The sequence below is a fragment of the Eublepharis macularius genome, chromosome 12 (assembly GCF_028583425.1).
Source record: "Eublepharis macularius isolate TG4126 chromosome 12, MPM_Emac_v1.0, whole genome shotgun sequence".
Lineage (NCBI taxonomy): Eukaryota > Metazoa > Chordata > Lepidosauria > Squamata > Eublepharidae > Eublepharis > Eublepharis macularius.
In genome coordinates this window covers 51368995-51388020 of record NC_072801.1, presented here as the reverse complement: position 1 = coordinate 51388020, position 19026 = coordinate 51368995, and the positions used below count along the sequence as shown (strand labels likewise).

Below are 19026 nucleotides of genomic sequence, written 5' to 3'. Positions count from 1 at the left end.
TATGTAAAATGTATCACAATAATTTGATCTAGGGTTGCCAGGCCTGCTGCTATGGTGGCAGGTGTCCTCCTAACAGTCTTAGTTTGAAAATCTAGTTTAAAAAACTAATTTTAAAACCAGCAAGATCAGATATGCCACTACGTCACTTTCAGGGAAAACATGGAAGAGATGTTGGTTAATTCTAGAATTCACTGGAAACTTTAAGGTAAAACCAGGGGTTTTTTTCAGTTGGAATCGTGTGGAATGGCATTCCAGCAGCTCTTGAAAATAATCACATCTGGAGGCCCCAGCCTTGGATCTGTAGACAGAGATCAGGTCCCCTGGAGCAGTCATGTGCGGCCCTGCTGCTCCCTGCCAGCTCTCCTCCCCTCATTAGCTGAGCCATGGCTCGCTGCTGGAAAATAATCATGTGTGGCCCCACTTCGCCCAGCTGACCTCCCACCTCTCACTTCCCAGGAGGGCTGTGTGTGTGTGTGTGCATGGCCCCAGCTCACCAGCAGCTCACTGCTGGGTGCCTGGCTGAAAAGGCAGCAGCATCTGGTGTGCCCAGGCCAGCTGATCCACAGCTCACAGCCATAGGTGTGGTTGGCCTTCCAGCCTGCATTGTCTGGGAGGGCTGAGGGGCATGTGTGCACAGCACCAGCTCACCTGCAGCTCACCACTGGTTGCCAGGCTGAAAAGGCAGCAGCACCCAGTGTGCCCGGACCAACTGATCAATGGCTCACAGCCACAACGCCTGGTTGGCCTCCCACCCTGTGCTGCCCAGGAGGGCTGCGGTGTGTGTGCGTGGGGATAGGCCAGCTGATCCATGGCCTGCAGTCACAGTGCCCAGCCAGTGCCTGCTCTGTGCTGCCCAGGAACGTTGCTGGTGGGCACACACAACCTCGCCTGCTGCCCACCCTTGTACTGCCTGGGAGGGCTGTGGGGGGCATGCGTGGACATGAGCCAGCTGATCCTTGGGATGCAGCCATGGTGCCCAGCCAGTGCCTGCTCCATGCTGCCCAGGGGGGCTGCTGGTGGGACATTTGATCTGTCCTGTTGGCCATGCTTGCTCTCCCCAGGAGGGCTGCGGGGCATGCATGTGTGGCCCTCCTGCTGCGCCATAGCTCATCGCATAGGCGTCCAGCTGGGAAGTCTGCAGAGTGGACACGTTGCCCAGCTGAGCCGTAGGTTGCAGTCATGGCTGTCAGCCGGCCTCCTGCCCCATGCCATCCTGGCCTGGTCAAGGGGGAGGGGGAGTGCCTTGGAAGTAGGGTGGGGGAGGGATTGAAACCTCATCAGAAATGCAGGGGTGCCTCTTTATGCCCCTTTATTTCCCTTAATGAAATGAAGGAGGGGAGGCATCTCATGTGACCCAGCAGGCCATCTGCCCCCTCCCCACAAGCTGGCTGGGAATGATATGCAGAGAGCCAGCAAAAAGTAAGTGCCGGGTCCCAACCCTCCCGGCGGGAGGATAGAGGCACCCGGCAACCCTTCCCTTCTGAGAGTTCCACCACCTCTTTCCACAGAAAAAAAGCCCAGCCATAGAGTTTCCAGCAAGTTCTATACCCTGTGAGTGTATTTGTATTAAACAGCTATTATCAAAACAGCTGAATTCCACAGTGCTCTTTAATTAGGGTTATCAGCCTCTAGATGGGGCCTAGAGTTCTAATTGATTTCCAGATCACAAAGGTCAGTTCCCCTGGGAAAAATACCTTTGTATTGTTAGCAATGCAGGTAAGTAAGTAAATAACTAATGCAGAGCAATTCAGAGAGTGCAGCTAAGCATGTGTGATGTGTGCTGATGAGGCAATAAACTTACACTTATATTGTACTGTTGTGCTGTTGTTGTTTGAAATAGTTTTAAAGTGAAAAGTTTTATATGAATGTTTTTTACTTGATGTAATCCACCCTGAGCCTGCCTTTATGGGAAGGGCGGAATAAATGTTGAAAGTTACCAACCAACCAACCAACCAAATAAGATTCCTTTTATTTAGGAATTCCATTCAGGATAGGTAAGTGGAGAGAGAATCTAATCTAAACTATCTAAGATAGGATGCTGGTGAAGACAGGGACTGACCCCTGTGTCTTCCATGGTGGCAAGATGGAGAGAGTGGGTGCATGTGAGCGAGATGAAGATGATGGAAGGAAGTTCCATGAGGGTAGCAATCTACATATCAAAGGGATTGCTTCAGTTAAAGCAGTGTAGTGAACCTTCCTCTCTATCTAACTCTATTGTAAGCCCTCTCTGTAACCTGCGTCTAGGAACAAGGGACAGTGTACAAGTCCTTCACTTCTTACATGTATACCATAGAGACCCACATCCCTATTGCAGTTCCTCCTATCCCCAAACTCTGGCATCCCCAGGTACCATCCCCATATTTCCAAGAATTTCCCAAGCTAGAGTTGGGAAATTCCAGCTTTAATTCAAAGGAATTTAAATGTTGTAGCATAGATCCTAGACTTTGAACCTTCAAGGAAGATGTGAGCATGTAGCACCATGGAAGAAGAACAGGAAATGAGCATTCTTGGCCTATATTTACATTCATATTCAAGTTCCAAACATTTTACTTGCTTTTAGTTTATTATGCCAGTATTGCTGTCCAATGAACTACCACACAGTTCAGGTCTGCCTCTCTTACCATCCATCACATTGTACAAAAAGCTCCAGTTTCCCCCCCACCAGTGTACTGACTAGGGAAATTATTTGAAATTTCAAAATTTGCCATTTGTGCTGCATTGTTCATGGATGGTACAGTGACTAGCTCAGCATCAGAGAAGAATCTCAGATTCATTCCCTAGAAATTCCAGTGAAAGGATCTCAGATAATAAAGTTGAGATGCAAATCTCTTTGGGAACTTGAGGAACCCTTTCCAATCATAGTAGAAATATACCATGTGAATTGTTTGGATCCAAATGTACTGTTTTGTCAATGGTTTGCCATTGAAAAGTGCCTTCCACCAAGGTAATACACATCTCCCACCAGAGCAAGCTCTTTGAACTAGAGGAAGGTGCCACTCTTGACAGAAAAGACATCTTGAATCTTTGTATATATTGGGAGGAGGGCAGATAACTCAGGGTGTTTCCACTGAGATACTTTTACTGTTCACAGTGCTTTTTGAGAGTTATTTGGCAGAGATCTGCCAGATCAACTCCCCCTTGGCTTCTCTGGGTATTTTTTATGGAAAGCCTGACCCAATTTGTCAGCCTGAACATCTCTTGCCTGATCTCTGCCAAGTAACTCTCAAAAAGGACTTCACTGTCAGCAATAAAGGTATCTTTATTGATAAGCCACTAGTATCATGATCTTACTCCATCTTTGCCAGGAATAACAGTTACATTTAAACATCAAGCACATATATGTTCCAAATGTGTGGGTAACTTATAAGCTCCCCCACCCCAGTCTAACGTCATCTAGCTTCAGCAAGAAAGCATCTAAGCAGGAAAACAGCAGGAGTGATGGATAAGGGTTTTCAAGGTCATGGGAGTGTCTCTTCCCAGACTAAGGAGAATGGTTCCTGGTGTAGTTAGTTCAAAGGAGTGTACAGATAACAGTGAGAACATACACTTCCCTCACATAATTTCCCATTGCGGGTCCAAGAGGCAAGGCTAGCAACATCTGCAGTTCAAGCAAAATGAGCATAACAAATGATGCCAAGCACCCGACACAATGGTTAAATTAACTTCCTATGTACACAATAGACCAATATTGGAATTCTGAGAAGACTTATTTCATTATGGAAAGACTTATTTCATTATCTAGTTTAAAACTAAGATAAATTAAGGTAATTATATTATAGGGATAAAATACAGAAGAGATGATTGATTGGAAATCATTGATATTAAAGTCTGGGCATAAGCAACTAAGGAAGACTGTTATTATATAATTTAGCTGTACTGTTATATACTTTGAATATATTTCTCTATTAGTTTAAATCTCATTCAAATGTAGTGCTTGTATAAATTTCTATGTACTTTCTATTGTTATTCGTATCTTTTCTTTTAAATAAAAACTTTACTTTAAAAAAACCCTCTTAATTTCACGAAAACAGATGAATCTATCCAATACTTTTTTGAAAGATTCCTTTACTTCTTTGTTTCTCAGACTGTATATGAGGGGATTCACCATAGGAGTCAGAACTGTGTATGGGACAGAAAACACCTTTTTAAGATCTCTGAGACTGTTAATGTTTGGCAAGATATACACGATCATTAGTGTTACGTAGAAAATGGAGACCACAATGAGGTGAGAGGAACAAGTGGCAAAAGCTTTTTGTCTCCCAGTGGCGGATGAAATTCTCAAGATGGCAGTAATTATGCACACATAAGAAGTGATGGTCAATATGAATGGAGGTAGTATATCAATTGGCCCAAATATGAAAGCCAATAATTTGACACGGCTTACGTCACTGCAGGAGAGTTGGAGCAATGGGCTTAAATCACAGAAGAAGTGGTCAATTTCGTTGGGGCCACAAAATGATAGTTGTGAAACCATAGATATGGTGAGAACTGAAATAGATGCTGCACATAGCCAAGAACCTACTAGAAGGTGCAGAATGATCCTGCCATTCATAATTATTGCATAATGAAGTGGTTTGCATATGGCAACATACCTATCGAAAGACATCAGTGACAGGAGATAACATTCAAGGCTGATAAAGCAACCGAAGCAAAAAAATTGTGTGAAACAGCCTGAAACAGATATAGTTTTGTCCCCTGTTAAGAACCTGGCCAGCATCTTAGGCAGGATGGTTGAGCTATAGCAGACCTCCAAGAAGGACAAATTCCCTAGGAAGTAGTACATGGGTGTTTGAAGGTGCTGATCAGATACCACCAAGATAACAATGAGGATGTTTCCTGTCATGGTAAGAATGTAGATCACCGCAAAAACCAGAAAAAGAAGAATCTGCAGTTTGTCAGTTTCTCCAAATCCAAGCAGGATGAATTCTGTGATGGCAGTGTGGTTATTCCATTGTTCAGTAGTGGTGTTCTGCATCTGGGGTGAAATAGAACATGGATATTTAATTAATCAGTAAACTTTGTTTTCCTTATGAATATTAGTAATTGTTTTCTAGTTCAGTGAACAATTCGAGATCTGTATTTTTTTTAAATGTCCCTTACTACTGTTTTTATTCAAACTATCCTCTTTTAGTATATTTTAATAATGAACCGTTTCGCGATTGTTCTTTCTTTCCTTTCTCCATCCTCCTTTACCTCCTTGGCCTATTGGACTGATTTTTAACTATATTGTATGTCTGTGTGTGTCTGTCTAGACATTCCATGTATTTCTTATGGACTCTGCGGGGCTTGAAACATACTGGGTTGCTTCCAAGCAGCTTTTACACTGGTGAGAAAGATGAAGGGCCATGAGCACAGGGGCTGCAGCAAGGAAGGGAATTTGCCATGTTTGATCTGAAAACTAATCTAGCCTAGTGTGTTTGTGTTTGTGTGTCTATGTTGCTGATGTAAAAGTACCATGAATCTGTTGGAGCACAGTAATATTGGCAAAATCAAAAAGAGTCCAGTAGCACCTTTAAGACTAACCAATTTTAATTATTATAGCATAAGCTTTCGAGAATCAAGTTCTCTTCATCAGATGCCTGATTGGCGTGATGGTTCTACCATCAAGCACAGCATCCACTGGGGAGGGGGATTTTAAAAAAATACCTCATTCTGTGCACTAAGAATATGTTCTTGAATATAATTTTGAGTTTCAATCATCCTTTAAAAGATGCAGTAAAACTTTCACTGTAGATCAACTACTAGGCATGTCTACTCAGCCCTTGGAATAGACATCTTTCAGTCTGAAATGGGTAGCAGCCCAGAAATGTTGTGCACATGTCTTTGTGTTCAAAAAAGAGAAATGGAAGCCTAATAAATTTAAAATGAAGAACTCATTCACAAACACTATATAAATGAAAAAAACACTGCCTTGAAATTCTGACGAAGAGAACTTGATTCTCGAAAGCTTATGCTACAATAAAATTGGTTAGTCTTAAAGGTGCTACTGGACTCTTTTTGATCTTGCTTCTTGAGTATTGCTTCCGGAGAAATATTACCCTTTGCCCCTCTCTCCATAAATGTTAATTCCCTTCACAGTACACAAAGGCTCATACTTCTGTTCATTGGATAATAATGCAGAAACAACACAGGGAGAGTATACAGATGTGACAAATCTGAAAAAATGCTGTGACCAAAGTGAGCCATTCTGCCACAAACCATGTGGGAACAAAAGCAGAAGATCCGACAATAACAAAGAAAGGCTTACCTTTAGCAGAGAATGGTCAGAGTTTTCATTTATATCATATTTTTTTTGATAAAGACGTCAATATGCTTTGGATTTTGGTCAGCCTTTCTGTTTTGGAAGCTCTGAAGCTAGTCTCAGGATTTTCAGTACGGTGAGTCTGTCCACCTATAGCTGTTATAAACATGTTACAAGCGAAAACAGCTAAAACATGAACCGAACGTTTCAAATTAACCAGTCTCTATTTTTATAGGATATTTGGCTTTCCCTTGTGATGTGTTATTTCATAATGGCCTCCTGTCTTAAATGGTGATGAGCTCATTATAGATTGAAGACTTTGTAATGACTTCCGCTCTCAGGATTTTCACTACAGTGAGTCTGTCCATCTATAGTTGTTTTTAAAAAAAACAGTTACAACCTGTATCAAATGTTTCAATAAACAAGTATTTTTATAACATATTAGGTTTTCCCTTGTGATTTCTTATTTCTTAATGGCCTCCTATGCTAAATGGTGATAAATTGATCATAGATTGAAGACTTCGTAATGACTTCTTGATCCCCAAAGTAAAAATTATTAAATGAGAAAATATACACACACACACACACCTGGGATTAAGTACTGGAAGATAATCTTTAGACATTATATTGAAATGAAAGTTGTTTTCTTTCTTATTGAGCAGAACGAGTGATGAATATCTATCCTTTCATTTCTTTCTTCATATTGGTTTATATTTTGGTCAATGTTTTTGGTTCTCTGCAGTTAGGTTTCTAGATTTGTTTGTATTGTGCATATCTATTGAATTATTTTATATGAATTTCAGAAAGTATTTATACATTCCATAAACATAATTTTTAAATATACGGTCGAATCCAAAGGGTTAGTGGCACAAACAATGGAACTTTCCTTCACAAGGATCTTTCCATTGGTGCAAGAACTGTTTGATAAATGGAACACTAAAGCAAGGCTCCTTATACTAAAGGTATGCCCCATCATCAACAGAACGGAGCCTGTAGATTTGACTCATAATAATATACTGATTTCTTTATGTACAAATAACATTGAAAAATATGTACCAAAAAACCCAAGCAGGTGCCACTTGATCACCCCAAAAGACAATGGTGGGGATCACAGGACATGAATGGATGTAGAATCAGAGCAAAATTAGAAGCAGAATTGAACACAATTGGATGGTTTGATTTCACCCAAAACAAAATCCTCCAGTACAAATGGCAAGGACTGGAAAATCAAAATTATCTCTAGTCAGAAGATTGACTGAAGGCAAGCACTAACCATTCATTGGGAGGAAGACTGCAAACAAAAACATCTGGTACATAATAGTTATTCTACCCAGTACATTTTATTGGAGCCATCTTCCACAGAGCTGAGAACCGTAGATGGTTCTTTTCTTCGTTTTACCTCAAAACATTGTGGGGTGTTCAACTGGCCCAAGTTCCACCACCAAGTGAGCATTTGAACCTAAATTTCACTGGCTTTCTGCAAACTATATCAAAATGTATTATTCAGGATGGTGGTTTTTTTACAACTCAGATAATAGAACTGTATTGTAAGAATGGGTTCAAAGAGATGCTTTGGATAGGGACAAGGTTGGTAAACTATTCTACTGGGTGCTGTCTCTTGATGTAGATATATCATGTTTAATTACTTACATTTTGTTTCAGCAGTGTTTTATCTCCCTGTTTCTGATTTATGCCTGTTTCAGATTTCTGAAACCCATACCCTATTGCTGTTTATTGAATGCCATAGTGATTGTTCTTATTGACTTGCACTGTATGATCTGCCTTTAGTGTCAGTGAAAAAAGAACACAATAAATAAATAGAATAAAATAAAAATAAATACAATTTAAAAAATGTAGTCCAACACCTTGATCACTACACCAGACTCGTCCTTGAGTATGTAAGGTATGAAGAGTACAAGAAGTCTCTAGCTGAATGCTGCCCATCTCAGCCATGGCTTCAATGAGTAGCATTAGAAAAGGCACTCGAAACCCATTCCCTCATCTACAATACAACAATATTTATTTTTAAAATGTGTATGCTGCCTGTCCAGACCAACACAAGGCTGCTTACCACTAACACACTAACAACAACACCAAGCAAACAGTAACGTCAATAAAAACAACTCATACCAATACAAATATAACTCAAACAATCCAGATCAACAGAATAAATACATCAAATAGGATTTTAAAAGAAGAGAAAAACCTAGAAATAAATGCATAATAAAAACCAGGCATAAAAGTGCATAAAACAAGCTAGTCCAAAATGCTGTTGAGAAAAATGGTTAAGGACAGATGATTAAGAAAAGAAAAAAAAAGGATACGTTTAGCAGGAAAAGTCTGATGTAAGGAAAGGAAAAATTATACAAATGTAAAGATTTCCATTTTGGACAGTAATAATGACCCATTTGCCCTACGTTAAGCCCCTACTACAGGGAAGGGGCTTTTTTTGCTTTCCTGTTGTCAACCCAAGTCCTTTGCAGATTCATTCAAGAGATTCTGATTTCTGAGGGCAATGCTGCCACCAGATTTTCCTTCTGACAATCTTTATTCCTGCTTGTAGTATAATATTCAGTCCTGTTTCTTTAAGGCTGCACTCAGGAAGAACAGATGGGATTTTTTTTTCTGGTTGAAAGAGGAGTTCTGACCCGGATAACTTGTTTCAAAAGCTTGCTTTTGCCTCATTGAGTTCAGAAGGACACAGTTACTTCAGTCATTTAACTACCAAGGTGACAGTTGCCTTTCCTCTGATGAGGTAGAGTCACCCTGAATGCTATGACATAATGCACTCCCGTAGTATATTCATTTTAGTTACAAGCTGTCTACTTGCATTTACCTATTTGTATCTATCCTTCACAGATCTGGGACCCTAGTAGACACTAGGATGTAAGACCTTGTACTCTTGTTGCGCCAGAGGGTAAATAATATCCAGAGGGTAGATATTTGTAAGCCATTAGGGCAAAAGCGGAAGTAGAGGCTTGAGTACAAATAGAGGTTGCCGTGCAAATCACGTGCCATACAAGAATTGAACAAACTGCTCTAGGGCTACAGTGCTGCAGCCTTGGTTTTCAGCCTAAACCTCTTCCTTCTTGAACACATTTAAAAGCATTCTGTATTATAAACATAATTTAGGAAATTATCAATACTACAAGTGCAAAGCACACAAAAAGTTCCAAGGATGAGTTTGCTGTTTTTCCTTTGTTCTGGAACCTCCATCCTTGAAGCACACACTTATGCAAACCCTTACTGCACTAATTCTAGCATAAATTAAATGGTTAAAGACAGAAAATATGTAATTAACTCAAAAAAAGTCACAAAACAATAATGGGAATTTTGTATGCAAAGGAAACAGGTTACTACATAAATACATTGTAAAAAGAATTTCAATATTTGGTTCAGCCATAAGCAATATAATCCACATGGGGCATTGGAAAATGGAAAAGGGGGATAGCTGGAACCAAATGAATTTTCATTTTTTTCTGTAACAAGAATGTTCCAATTTCATTATGCAACTATTATCATCATTCTGAAGCTAGTGACAAATTTGTGGTTCCCAGCTTTATCTTCAAATGATTTATGCCTGCAAGAGACAATTGTGGCTTCCAAAAGTAGGATATGAAGGCTTCAGGAGATTGTGTGCGCCAGGATATTCTGATTCCCTTAGTGTCTGGCAGTTTAACTGTCATGATCATTCTGAAGCCAGTGGCCAATTTTAAGATGCTTGGCTTTATTTTCTGAGGAGTTATGCCTGCCACAGAAGGAACCCCATGGTGCAGAATGGTAAGCTGCAGTACTGCAGCCCAAGCTCTTCTTACGACCCGAGTTCAATAACGGCGGAAGCTGGGTTCAGGAAGCCGGCTCAAGGGTAACTCAACCTTCCATTCTTCCAAGGTTGGTAAAATGAGTACCTAGTTTCCTGGAGGTAAAGTGTAGATGACTGGGGAAAGCAATGGCAAACCACCCCGTAAAAAAGTCTGGCAAGGAAGTGTCATGATGCGACATCCTCCCCATGGGTCAGTAATGACTCAGTGCTTGCACAGGGGACTACCTTTACCTACCTTTATGCCTGCCACAAATAGGCAAACTGATGGAGGGATGGGCAGGTGGATCCTTGTATTATTACTGAAGACTGAACTGTTTTCAGTAGGCATCTTTTTACAGCATTGTGTTCATTTATGTCAGCATATTGTTAAAAAGGAAAACAGAAGGTGGACCCACAGTGTGGGAAAAAAGCACAGCATATACCCTGAAATGTTTTTTAATAAAACATGAGTACTGGAAAATACTTCAGTAGCAGAAGAGTAAGAGTAGAATGTGATAAGCATTTGGACAATTGGAATCACCTGTTCAAAAGAAAGGATCTTGACATCTAATTATCTCAGTGGGCATTCAAGAAGGGGAAAAGAAAAGATATAGCAGAGCAAAAATGAATGGATTTATCAATAAAAGCTAACCCTTGGATAAGACTCAAGAGCAGCACTTAGTTATGGCTGTTATTAATTTTATACCACATTCTCATCCTCTTCTTAATAACAAAGGGTTCGATCTCTTAATGTCACCTCTAAAAGAAGAATCTATCCAAAGCCTTTTCAAGGATTCCTTTACTTCTTTGTTTCTCAGACTGTATATGAGGGGATTCACCATGGGGGTCAGGACTGCATATGGGACAGAAAACACCTTTTTAAGTTCTCCGAGTGTGCTGGTGTTTGGCAAGATATAGACAATTGTTAGTGTTCCATAGAAAAGGGTGACCACAATGAGGTGAGAGGAACAAGTGGCAAAAGCTTTTTGTCTGCCAGTTGTGGATGAAATTCTCAAGATGGCAGTAATTATGCACACATAAGAAGTGATGGTCAATATGAATGGAGGTAGGATATTAATTGATCCAAATATCAAAGCCAATAATTTGACATGGCTTATGTCACTGCAGGAGAGTTGGAGCAATGGGCTGAAATCACAGAAGAAGTGGTCAATTTCGTCCGGGCCACAAAATGATAATTGTGAAACCCTATATACAATGAGAAATGAAATAGATACTGCACATATCCAAGAACCTACTAGAAGGTACAGAATGATCCTGCCATTCATAATTGTTGCATAATGAAGTGGTTTGCATATGGCTACATACCTGTCAAAAGACATCAGTGACAGAAGGTAACATTCAACACAAATAAGACAACCAAAGCAAAACAATTGTGTGAAACAGCCTGAAACAGAAATCGTTTTGTCCCCTGTTAAGAATCTTCCCAGCATCTTAGGCAGAATGTTTGAGCTATAGCAGACCTCCAAGAAGGACAAATTCCCTAGGAAGTAGTACATGGGTGTGTGAAGGTGCTGATCGGACACCACCAAGATAACAATGAGGATGTTTCCTGTCATAGTAAAAATGTAGATCACTGCAAAAACCAGAAAAAGAAGAATCTGCAACTCATTAGCTGCTCCAAATCCCAACAGGATGAATTCTGTGATGGCAGTGTGGTTATTCCATTTTTCAGAAGTGGTGACTTGCATCTGGGGTGAAATACAGCACAGATATTTTATTAATCTCATACACTGATCACCGGAATAATAGCCATTTACATTTTTATGGGAATGCAGCCTCTTTTTTTTGCTAATAAATATCAGTAAATCTTTTCTAGTTTAATGGAAGTTCAAATAGAGGTCACTTTTTGTTTGAAATGTCCCTTAAGTTCGTATTCATCCAAAGTATCCTGTTTAGTAGATTTTTAAAATGGACTGTTTCAAAAAATTTCTTCTTTCTTTCCCTTCTCCGTTTTCCTTTGCCTTACGGGGTTTTGGCCTGTTGGACTAATTTTTAAATTTGTCAGTACTCTTAGTTTTTCTCAATGGCTAATAATTATAGTTGTAGTTGTAGCCATCATAACCATGTATTCTGTGTGCACGTGTATATAAATTGTCCAGACATTCCATATATTTCTTATAGGGCCAAGCTACACATAACGAATGACACTTGAACAGCAAGTGGATTGAGTGGAGGGCAAGTGAACAGGGAGAAATACACTTGCTGTTCAAGTGTCATTCGTCACTTGTAGCTTGGCCCATAGACTCTGCTAGGCTTGAAACATACTGGGTCAATTCCAAATAGCTTTTTCACTGGTGAGAAAGGTAGGAGAACCATGAGCACATGGGGATGCAGTACAGAATGCAATTTGGCATGCTTGATCTGAAAACTAACCCAGCCAAGAACTGTGTGTGTGTGTTGCTGACATACAATGATGAAAAGGTAGTGTGAATTTGCTAGAGCATAGTAATATTGGCATGGTGGTGGGGGGGAGCAAGGTCAACAACCTATGTAGCAGAAATCTCTCAGCCTGAAATGAGTAGCAGCCCAGAAATGTTGTGCATGTGTCTTTGTATTTGAAAAAAAGAAAGAGTAACCAAATTAATTTCAAATGAAAAAGTCCATCACAAAGGCTCATACTTCTGTTCATTGGATAATAATGCAGAAACAACAAAGGGAGAGTATACAGATGTGACAAATCTGAAAAAATGCTGTGTAGATGAAAACAATGGTGTCTTGAAATTATCAAAACAAAGCTACCACTTGTTATTTGATTATTGCTTCCAGAGAAATATTACCCTTTGCCACTCTCTCCATAAATGTTAATTCCCTTCACTCGGTAAACAAAGGCTCATACTTCTGTTCATTGGATAATAATGCAGAAACAACAAAGGGAGAGTATACAGATGTGACAAATCTGAAAAAATGCTGTGACCAAAGGGAGCCATTCTGCCACAAACCGTGTGGGAACAAAAGCAGAAGATCTGACCATAACAAAGAAAGGCTTACCTTTAGCAGATAATAGAGTTTTCATTTATATCAGAGCTTTTTTGATAAAGATGTCAATATGCTTTGGGTTTTGGTCAGCCTTTCTGTTTTGGAAGCTCTGAACCTAGTCTCAGGATTTTCAGTACGGTGAAATCTGCCTATAGTTGTTAGAGACATGTTAGAAGCGAAAACAGCTAAAACATGAGCCGAACATTTCAAATGAACAAGTCTCTATTTTTATAAGATATTTGGCTTTCCCTTGTGATGTGTTATTTCATAAAGGCCTCCTGTCTTAAATGGTGATGATGAGCTCATTATAGATTGAAGTTTTTGTAATGAGTTCTCTCTTTATCCCCAAAGTAAAAATTGTTAAATGAGAGAGAATCTCTCTCTCTCTCTCTCTCTCTCTCTCTCTCTCTACACACACACACACACACACACACACACACACACACACACACACACACACACTCCTGGGATTAAGTATTGGAAGACAATTTTTAGACGTTATGTTGAAAGGAAAGTTGTTTTCAGTCATAGTGAGCAGAAGAGGTGATTAATATCTCTTTTTCATTTATTTTTATTCCTTTAAACTTTGTTCACATTTTTTGGTTCTCTGCTTTATGCTCTTAGATTTCTAGATTTGTTTGTATTGTGCATATCTATTGAACTATTTTATATGCATTTCAGACAGTATTTTTTAAATATAGGGTCAAATCCAAAGGTTTAATGGCACAAACAATGGAATTTTCTTTCACTAGGATCTTTCCATTAGTGCAAGGACCCTTTGATAAATGTAACACCACAGCAAGGCTCCTTACACCAAAGGTATGTCCCACTATCAGCAGACTGGAGCCTGTAGAGTTGGCTCAAAATAATATCCTGATTTCTATTATTATTGTTGTTGTTGTTTTGGTTGTTGCTGCTGCAAAAAAAGGGTACAGAAAAGAAGGGGCGAAAAGGATGACAAGCAAGCAGATGTGAAACTGAGCTACAAGGATTATTAAAATACCAAATACCGGCATTGTAACATTTATGGATATTAAAATAGCTATTCAAACCTATTTCTACTCATTATTCAAAATTCAAACCTATTTCTACTCATTATTCTAGTAATAATAAAGAGAGAAAAAATTGTTAACACTAGCACTGCTTATTACTTAATATAACTGATTATCACAACCTTTGACAGTCCAATGCTAAGTGGAGGGTGGAAAGTGCATTGAAAGAGGACTAAGGCTTACGTGAGTGCAACTTGCACTTACACGGCATAACCCTCCCTTCCACTGGCAGGTGAGGAGGCATGCTACCACGGGAAGGCTGCTGCACGTGGCCACACCGGGTGGTTGTATGAACACATACGTGAGTAGCAAGTCCCTCTGCTGGTACTGGAGTGGTTGGGGTAGGGGATAGGCCGCAAGGTTGTTGGCTTCCTAAGCTTCCCCAGCCCAGAAGTGCTCCCTTCAGCCGCAGAAATGTACATGATAAAAAAGGAAGTGTAGCTTATAGGCATCCATTGAACAGGAAAACTCAGGCCCCTCTCCCTGTGCCCAGCCCCACCCCCATGGCTCGAATGGGGCATAGGATGGCAAGTACTGGGTGGACCAATCCATGTGCACTTCCAGGGTAAGTGAGTCCCCCTCCCCATGCCTAATCACCTACCCACACACCCTACCAAACCTCCGGCTGAGCCACTCACAAATTCAGGTAAGTGGCAGGAGGCCAGAGACTTGACTTTCTCCCTCATCCCAAGGCAAAGCGCTGTCTCACTAGAGAGTCATGCATCATGTGGTTGCGAGCTGCACCTGTGGAGCTGCCGCCACAGCTCTTAACCAACTGGGTAGTTCCCACTTTGTTGAAATTGTCATGTTTAATACTTAAACTTTGTTTCAGCGGTGTTTCAACTCTGTTTGATTTATGGCTGTTTCAAATTTCTGAAACCCATATTCTACTATATTTGTTCATTGAATGCCCTGTGATTGTTCTTGTTAACTTGTACTGTGTAATCCACCTTTGGTTTCAGTGAAAAAAGAAAATTATAAATAAATAGAATAAAAATTAAAATAAATAAAAATATAGTCCAACACTCTGATCACTACACGAAACTGGTCTTCTAGCATGTAAGGCATGAAGAGTGCAAGAAGTCTCTGGCAGAATGCAAATCTCAGCCATGGCCTCAGTGGGTAGCATTAGGAAAGGCACTCTCCAGCTCATCCCCTCATACAACAATATTTATTTTAAAAATGTGTATGTTGCCTGTCCAGACCAACACAACTCATTACTAACATAGTACATCACCCAGCAAACAGCATCGACATCAATAAAAACAGCTCATACCAATAAATATATAACTCAAGCGATCCAGATCAACAGAATAAATCCTACTATATAAAAAGCTAAGCTTATTCAAGACAACTCACTTCTTACCCTGGTGCACCTCCAGAAGGTATTGCTGTAGAGGGAACCCCAGATGAGGCAGCCAGACCACCATGGCAGGATGCTCAGGCCAGGATCAGGTGTGGAGCAGGCAGTAATGCCTGCCCCCCTGTCTTCACCCAGCTCGGATCAGGAGTGGAGCAGGTGGCAATGCATATCCCCTGCCTTTACCCTGCTGGGATTAGGAGCAGAGCAGATGGCAATGCCTATCCCCCCACCTTCACCCAGCTGGGATCAGGAGTAAAGCAGGTGACAATGCCCATTCCCTGCCTTCACCCAGCTGGGATCAGGAGCAGAGCAGGAGGCAATGTCTACCTTGTTCAACGTGCCAGAATCAAGCATGGAGGAGGCAGCAATGCCCTCCCCCGCTTCACCCGGAAGGAGTCAGTCACAGAGCAGGAGACAATACCTGCCCCCAATTCACCAGGCCAGGATCAGGCAAGGAACAAGCAGCAATGCCTGTCCCTTCACCTGGCCAGGATCAGGAGTGGAGCAGGGCTGTTTCCAGACGGCTTACCTGCACCCGGGATGTCGCACCATGTTTCGGATCGCGTTTTCTCGCGCGAGTTTTGCGCGACGTCATGCAAAACTTGCACGAGAAAATGCAATATTTCGTTTTCCCCGGCACGATCCGAAACATGGCGCGACGTCCCGGGTGCAGGTAAGCCGTCTGGAAATGGCCCAGGTGGCAATGCCCACCCCCCTTCACTCAGCCAACATCAGGCACAGCAGAAGAGGAGCAAGGGAAGAAGTCCCACCGAGGGGAGAGTAATAATAGTTGATAATCAGAAAGACCAAAGAATCATATATTGAAATAAATCATACACTAACAATACAATGTTCAATGTGTAAGCAACAAGCTTATTTCCTTTAACAGTGTATGATTATAACAACATTAATAAATGTATTTACAACTGACTGTCTATCAATTCATAAGTATAATCAACAAGCAAGAGTCCCACACTTGAAGTTCCAGGGGTGTAAATGCAAAGAGTAACCAAGTAAGTCTCTGTGGTTATGTCACTTTAAATGGTTGCGTCTTCTCTTGTCTTTTTAGCTGGAGGTGCGGAGAAGATGCAACAAAGGGAAGGTGGAAACCCCAAGAAGATGCCCAGAACTTGGGCCGGCAAATTTTCACTCTTCTCCGCACCTCCAGCTAAAAAGACAAGTGTGTAAGTTTGTTCTTTTTCTTTTGGTCTGGAACCTCCATCCTTGAAGCTCACACTTATGCAAACCATTACCACACTAATTCTTGCATAAAGCAGATGCTTAAAGATAGAAAATATGTAGTTAACTCAAAACAAGCCACAAAACAATCATGGTATTTTATATGTAAAGGAAACAGGTTAATATATGAATACCTGATAAAAAAGCATTTTAATAATTGGTTCAGCCAAGGGTTATAAGCAATATAATATTATCTACAGGTTCACAAGAGGGCACTGGGTGGGGGATAGCTGAGGCCACCTAAATTTTTCATTCTATCTGTAACAAGGATGTTCCATTGCCTTTCAATTGAATTACTACTAACATCATTTTGAAGCTAGTGGCAAATTTTGTGGCTCCTAGCTTTATTTTTGAATGCTTTATGCCTGCAACTGAAAAACCTGGCTTCCAATACAAAAACATGGAACAGAAACTTCTGGAATTATGAGGGCTAGGAAATTCTGATAAACTTCATGTTTGCAACTCTCTCATGTTTGCAATTCTCTCATGCAACTCTCATGATTATCCGGAAGCCAGTGGCCAATTTAGAGATGCTTGGCTTTATTTTCTGAAGACTTACACCTACCACAAATAGGCAAACAGATGAAGGGATGGACAGCTGGATTCCTCTGTTATTACAGAAGATTGAACTGTTTTCAGTAAGTATCTCTTAACAGTGTTGTATTCATTTATGTTATCACATTGTTAAAAAGGAAAACAGAAGGTTAAACCACAGTATGAGGGGAAAAGCACAGTTTTCATATTGAAAATTATTTAACTCCGAAACCTACTCATTGGATAAGATTCAAGAGCAGTGAAGTACATTGTTATGGCAGTTATTAATTTTATAGCACATTCGCAGTTAATTTTTCATCCTCTTCTTAATAACAAAGGGTTCAATCTCTTAATTTCATTGAAACAGATAAATCTATGCAAAATCCTTTTCAAACATTTTTTCACTTCTTCATTTCTCAGACTGTAAATGAGGGGATTAACCATAGGAGTCAGAACTGTATATGGGACAGAAAACACTTTTTTAAGTTCTCTGAGTGTGCTGGTGTTTGGCAAGATATACACAATCGTTAATGTTCCATAGAAAATGGAGACCACAATGAGGTGAGAGGAACAGGCGGCAAAAGCTTTTTGTCTGCCAGTGGTGGATGAAATTCTTAAGATGGCAGTAATTATGCAAACATAAGAAGTTATTGTCAATATGAATGGAGGCAGTATATCAATTGGTCCAAATATGAAAGGCAATAATTTGATATGGCTTATGTCACTGCAGGAGAGTTGGAGTAGTGGGCTGAAATCACAGAAGAAATGGTCAATTTCCTTGGGGCCACAAAATGATAGTTGTGAAACCATAGATACGGTGAGAACTGAAATAGATGCTGCACATAGCCAACAACCTACTAGAAGGTACAGAACAACCTTGCCATTCATTATAGTTGCATAGTGAAGTGGTTTGCATATTGCAACATACCTATCAAAAGACATGACTGAGAGGAGATAGCATTCAACGCTGGCAAGGCAACCAAAAGAAAAAAGTTGCATGAAGCATCCCCAAGCAGATATGGACTTGTCCCCAGTTAGGAATCTTGCCAGCATCTTAGGCACAATGGTTGAGCTGTAGCAGACCTCCAAGAAAGACAAATTCCCTAAGAAGTAGTACATGGGAGTGCGAAGGTGCTGATCGGACACCACCAAGATAACAATGAGGATGTTTCCTGTCATTGTTAGAATGTAGATCACCAGAAACAACAGAAAAAGAAGAATCTGGAACTCATGAGCTTCTCCAAATCCCAGCAGGATGAATTCTGTGATGGCAGTGTGGTTATTCCATTTTTCAGAAGTGATGATCTGCATCTGGGGTGAAATAGAACATGGATATTTCATTTATCTGAAGAACATTTTACCATACAATGATCTTTTCAAAGAGGTAATAAAAAGTAAACCTTTTTGGAAAATGAATATCAGTAAATCTTTTCTAGGAGAGTAACTGGTTAATGGAAGTTCAATTAGTAGTCCATTTTTTAAAAAATGTCCCATAAGGTCTTATTCATCCAAACTAGCTCTTGTTAAATAGATTTTTAAAATTTATAGTTTGCTTATTTTTCTTCCCTGCAGTGCACTCTCCTTTGTATTACTGAATTTTTGGTTTGTTGGACTAATGTTTAACTTTTCCTGTTCCTGATTTTTCCCAGTGACTAATAATCATAACTAATCATGATAATATCATTCATGTATTACATCTATATGACATTTTGTATATTTTAATGTACTATGCTGTGCTTGTCACATAATGGTTGAGAACAGTATCCTTCCTTCTTTCCTCAGCAATGTTACACCCTTC

The 19026-nt window shown here is 40.2% G+C and overlaps 3 protein-coding genes across 3 annotated transcripts; all 3 read right to left on the bottom strand.

Moving 5' to 3' along the window:
- Positions 1–3994: 3994 nt before the first annotated feature.
- On the bottom strand, positions 3995–4975 carry LOC129339256 (olfactory receptor 10A7-like). The gene has a single exon (XM_054993848.1). It carries the CDS (start codon positions 4973–4975, stop codon positions 3995–3997), a length of 981 nt encoding a protein of 326 aa, XP_054849823.1.
- Positions 4976–10756: 5781 nt separating this feature from the next.
- LOC129339255 (olfactory receptor 10A7-like) lies at positions 10757–11752 on the bottom strand. Its single transcript, XM_054993846.1, has one exon. It carries the CDS (start codon positions 11750–11752, stop codon positions 10757–10759), a length of 996 nt encoding a protein of 331 aa, XP_054849821.1.
- A 5791-nt stretch (positions 11753–17543) lies between these two features.
- Positions 17544–18539, bottom strand: LOC129339254 (olfactory receptor 10A7-like). The gene has a single exon (XM_054993845.1). It carries the CDS (start codon positions 18537–18539, stop codon positions 17544–17546), a length of 996 nt encoding a protein of 331 aa, XP_054849820.1.
- Between the last annotated feature and the right edge of the window lie 487 nt (positions 18540–19026).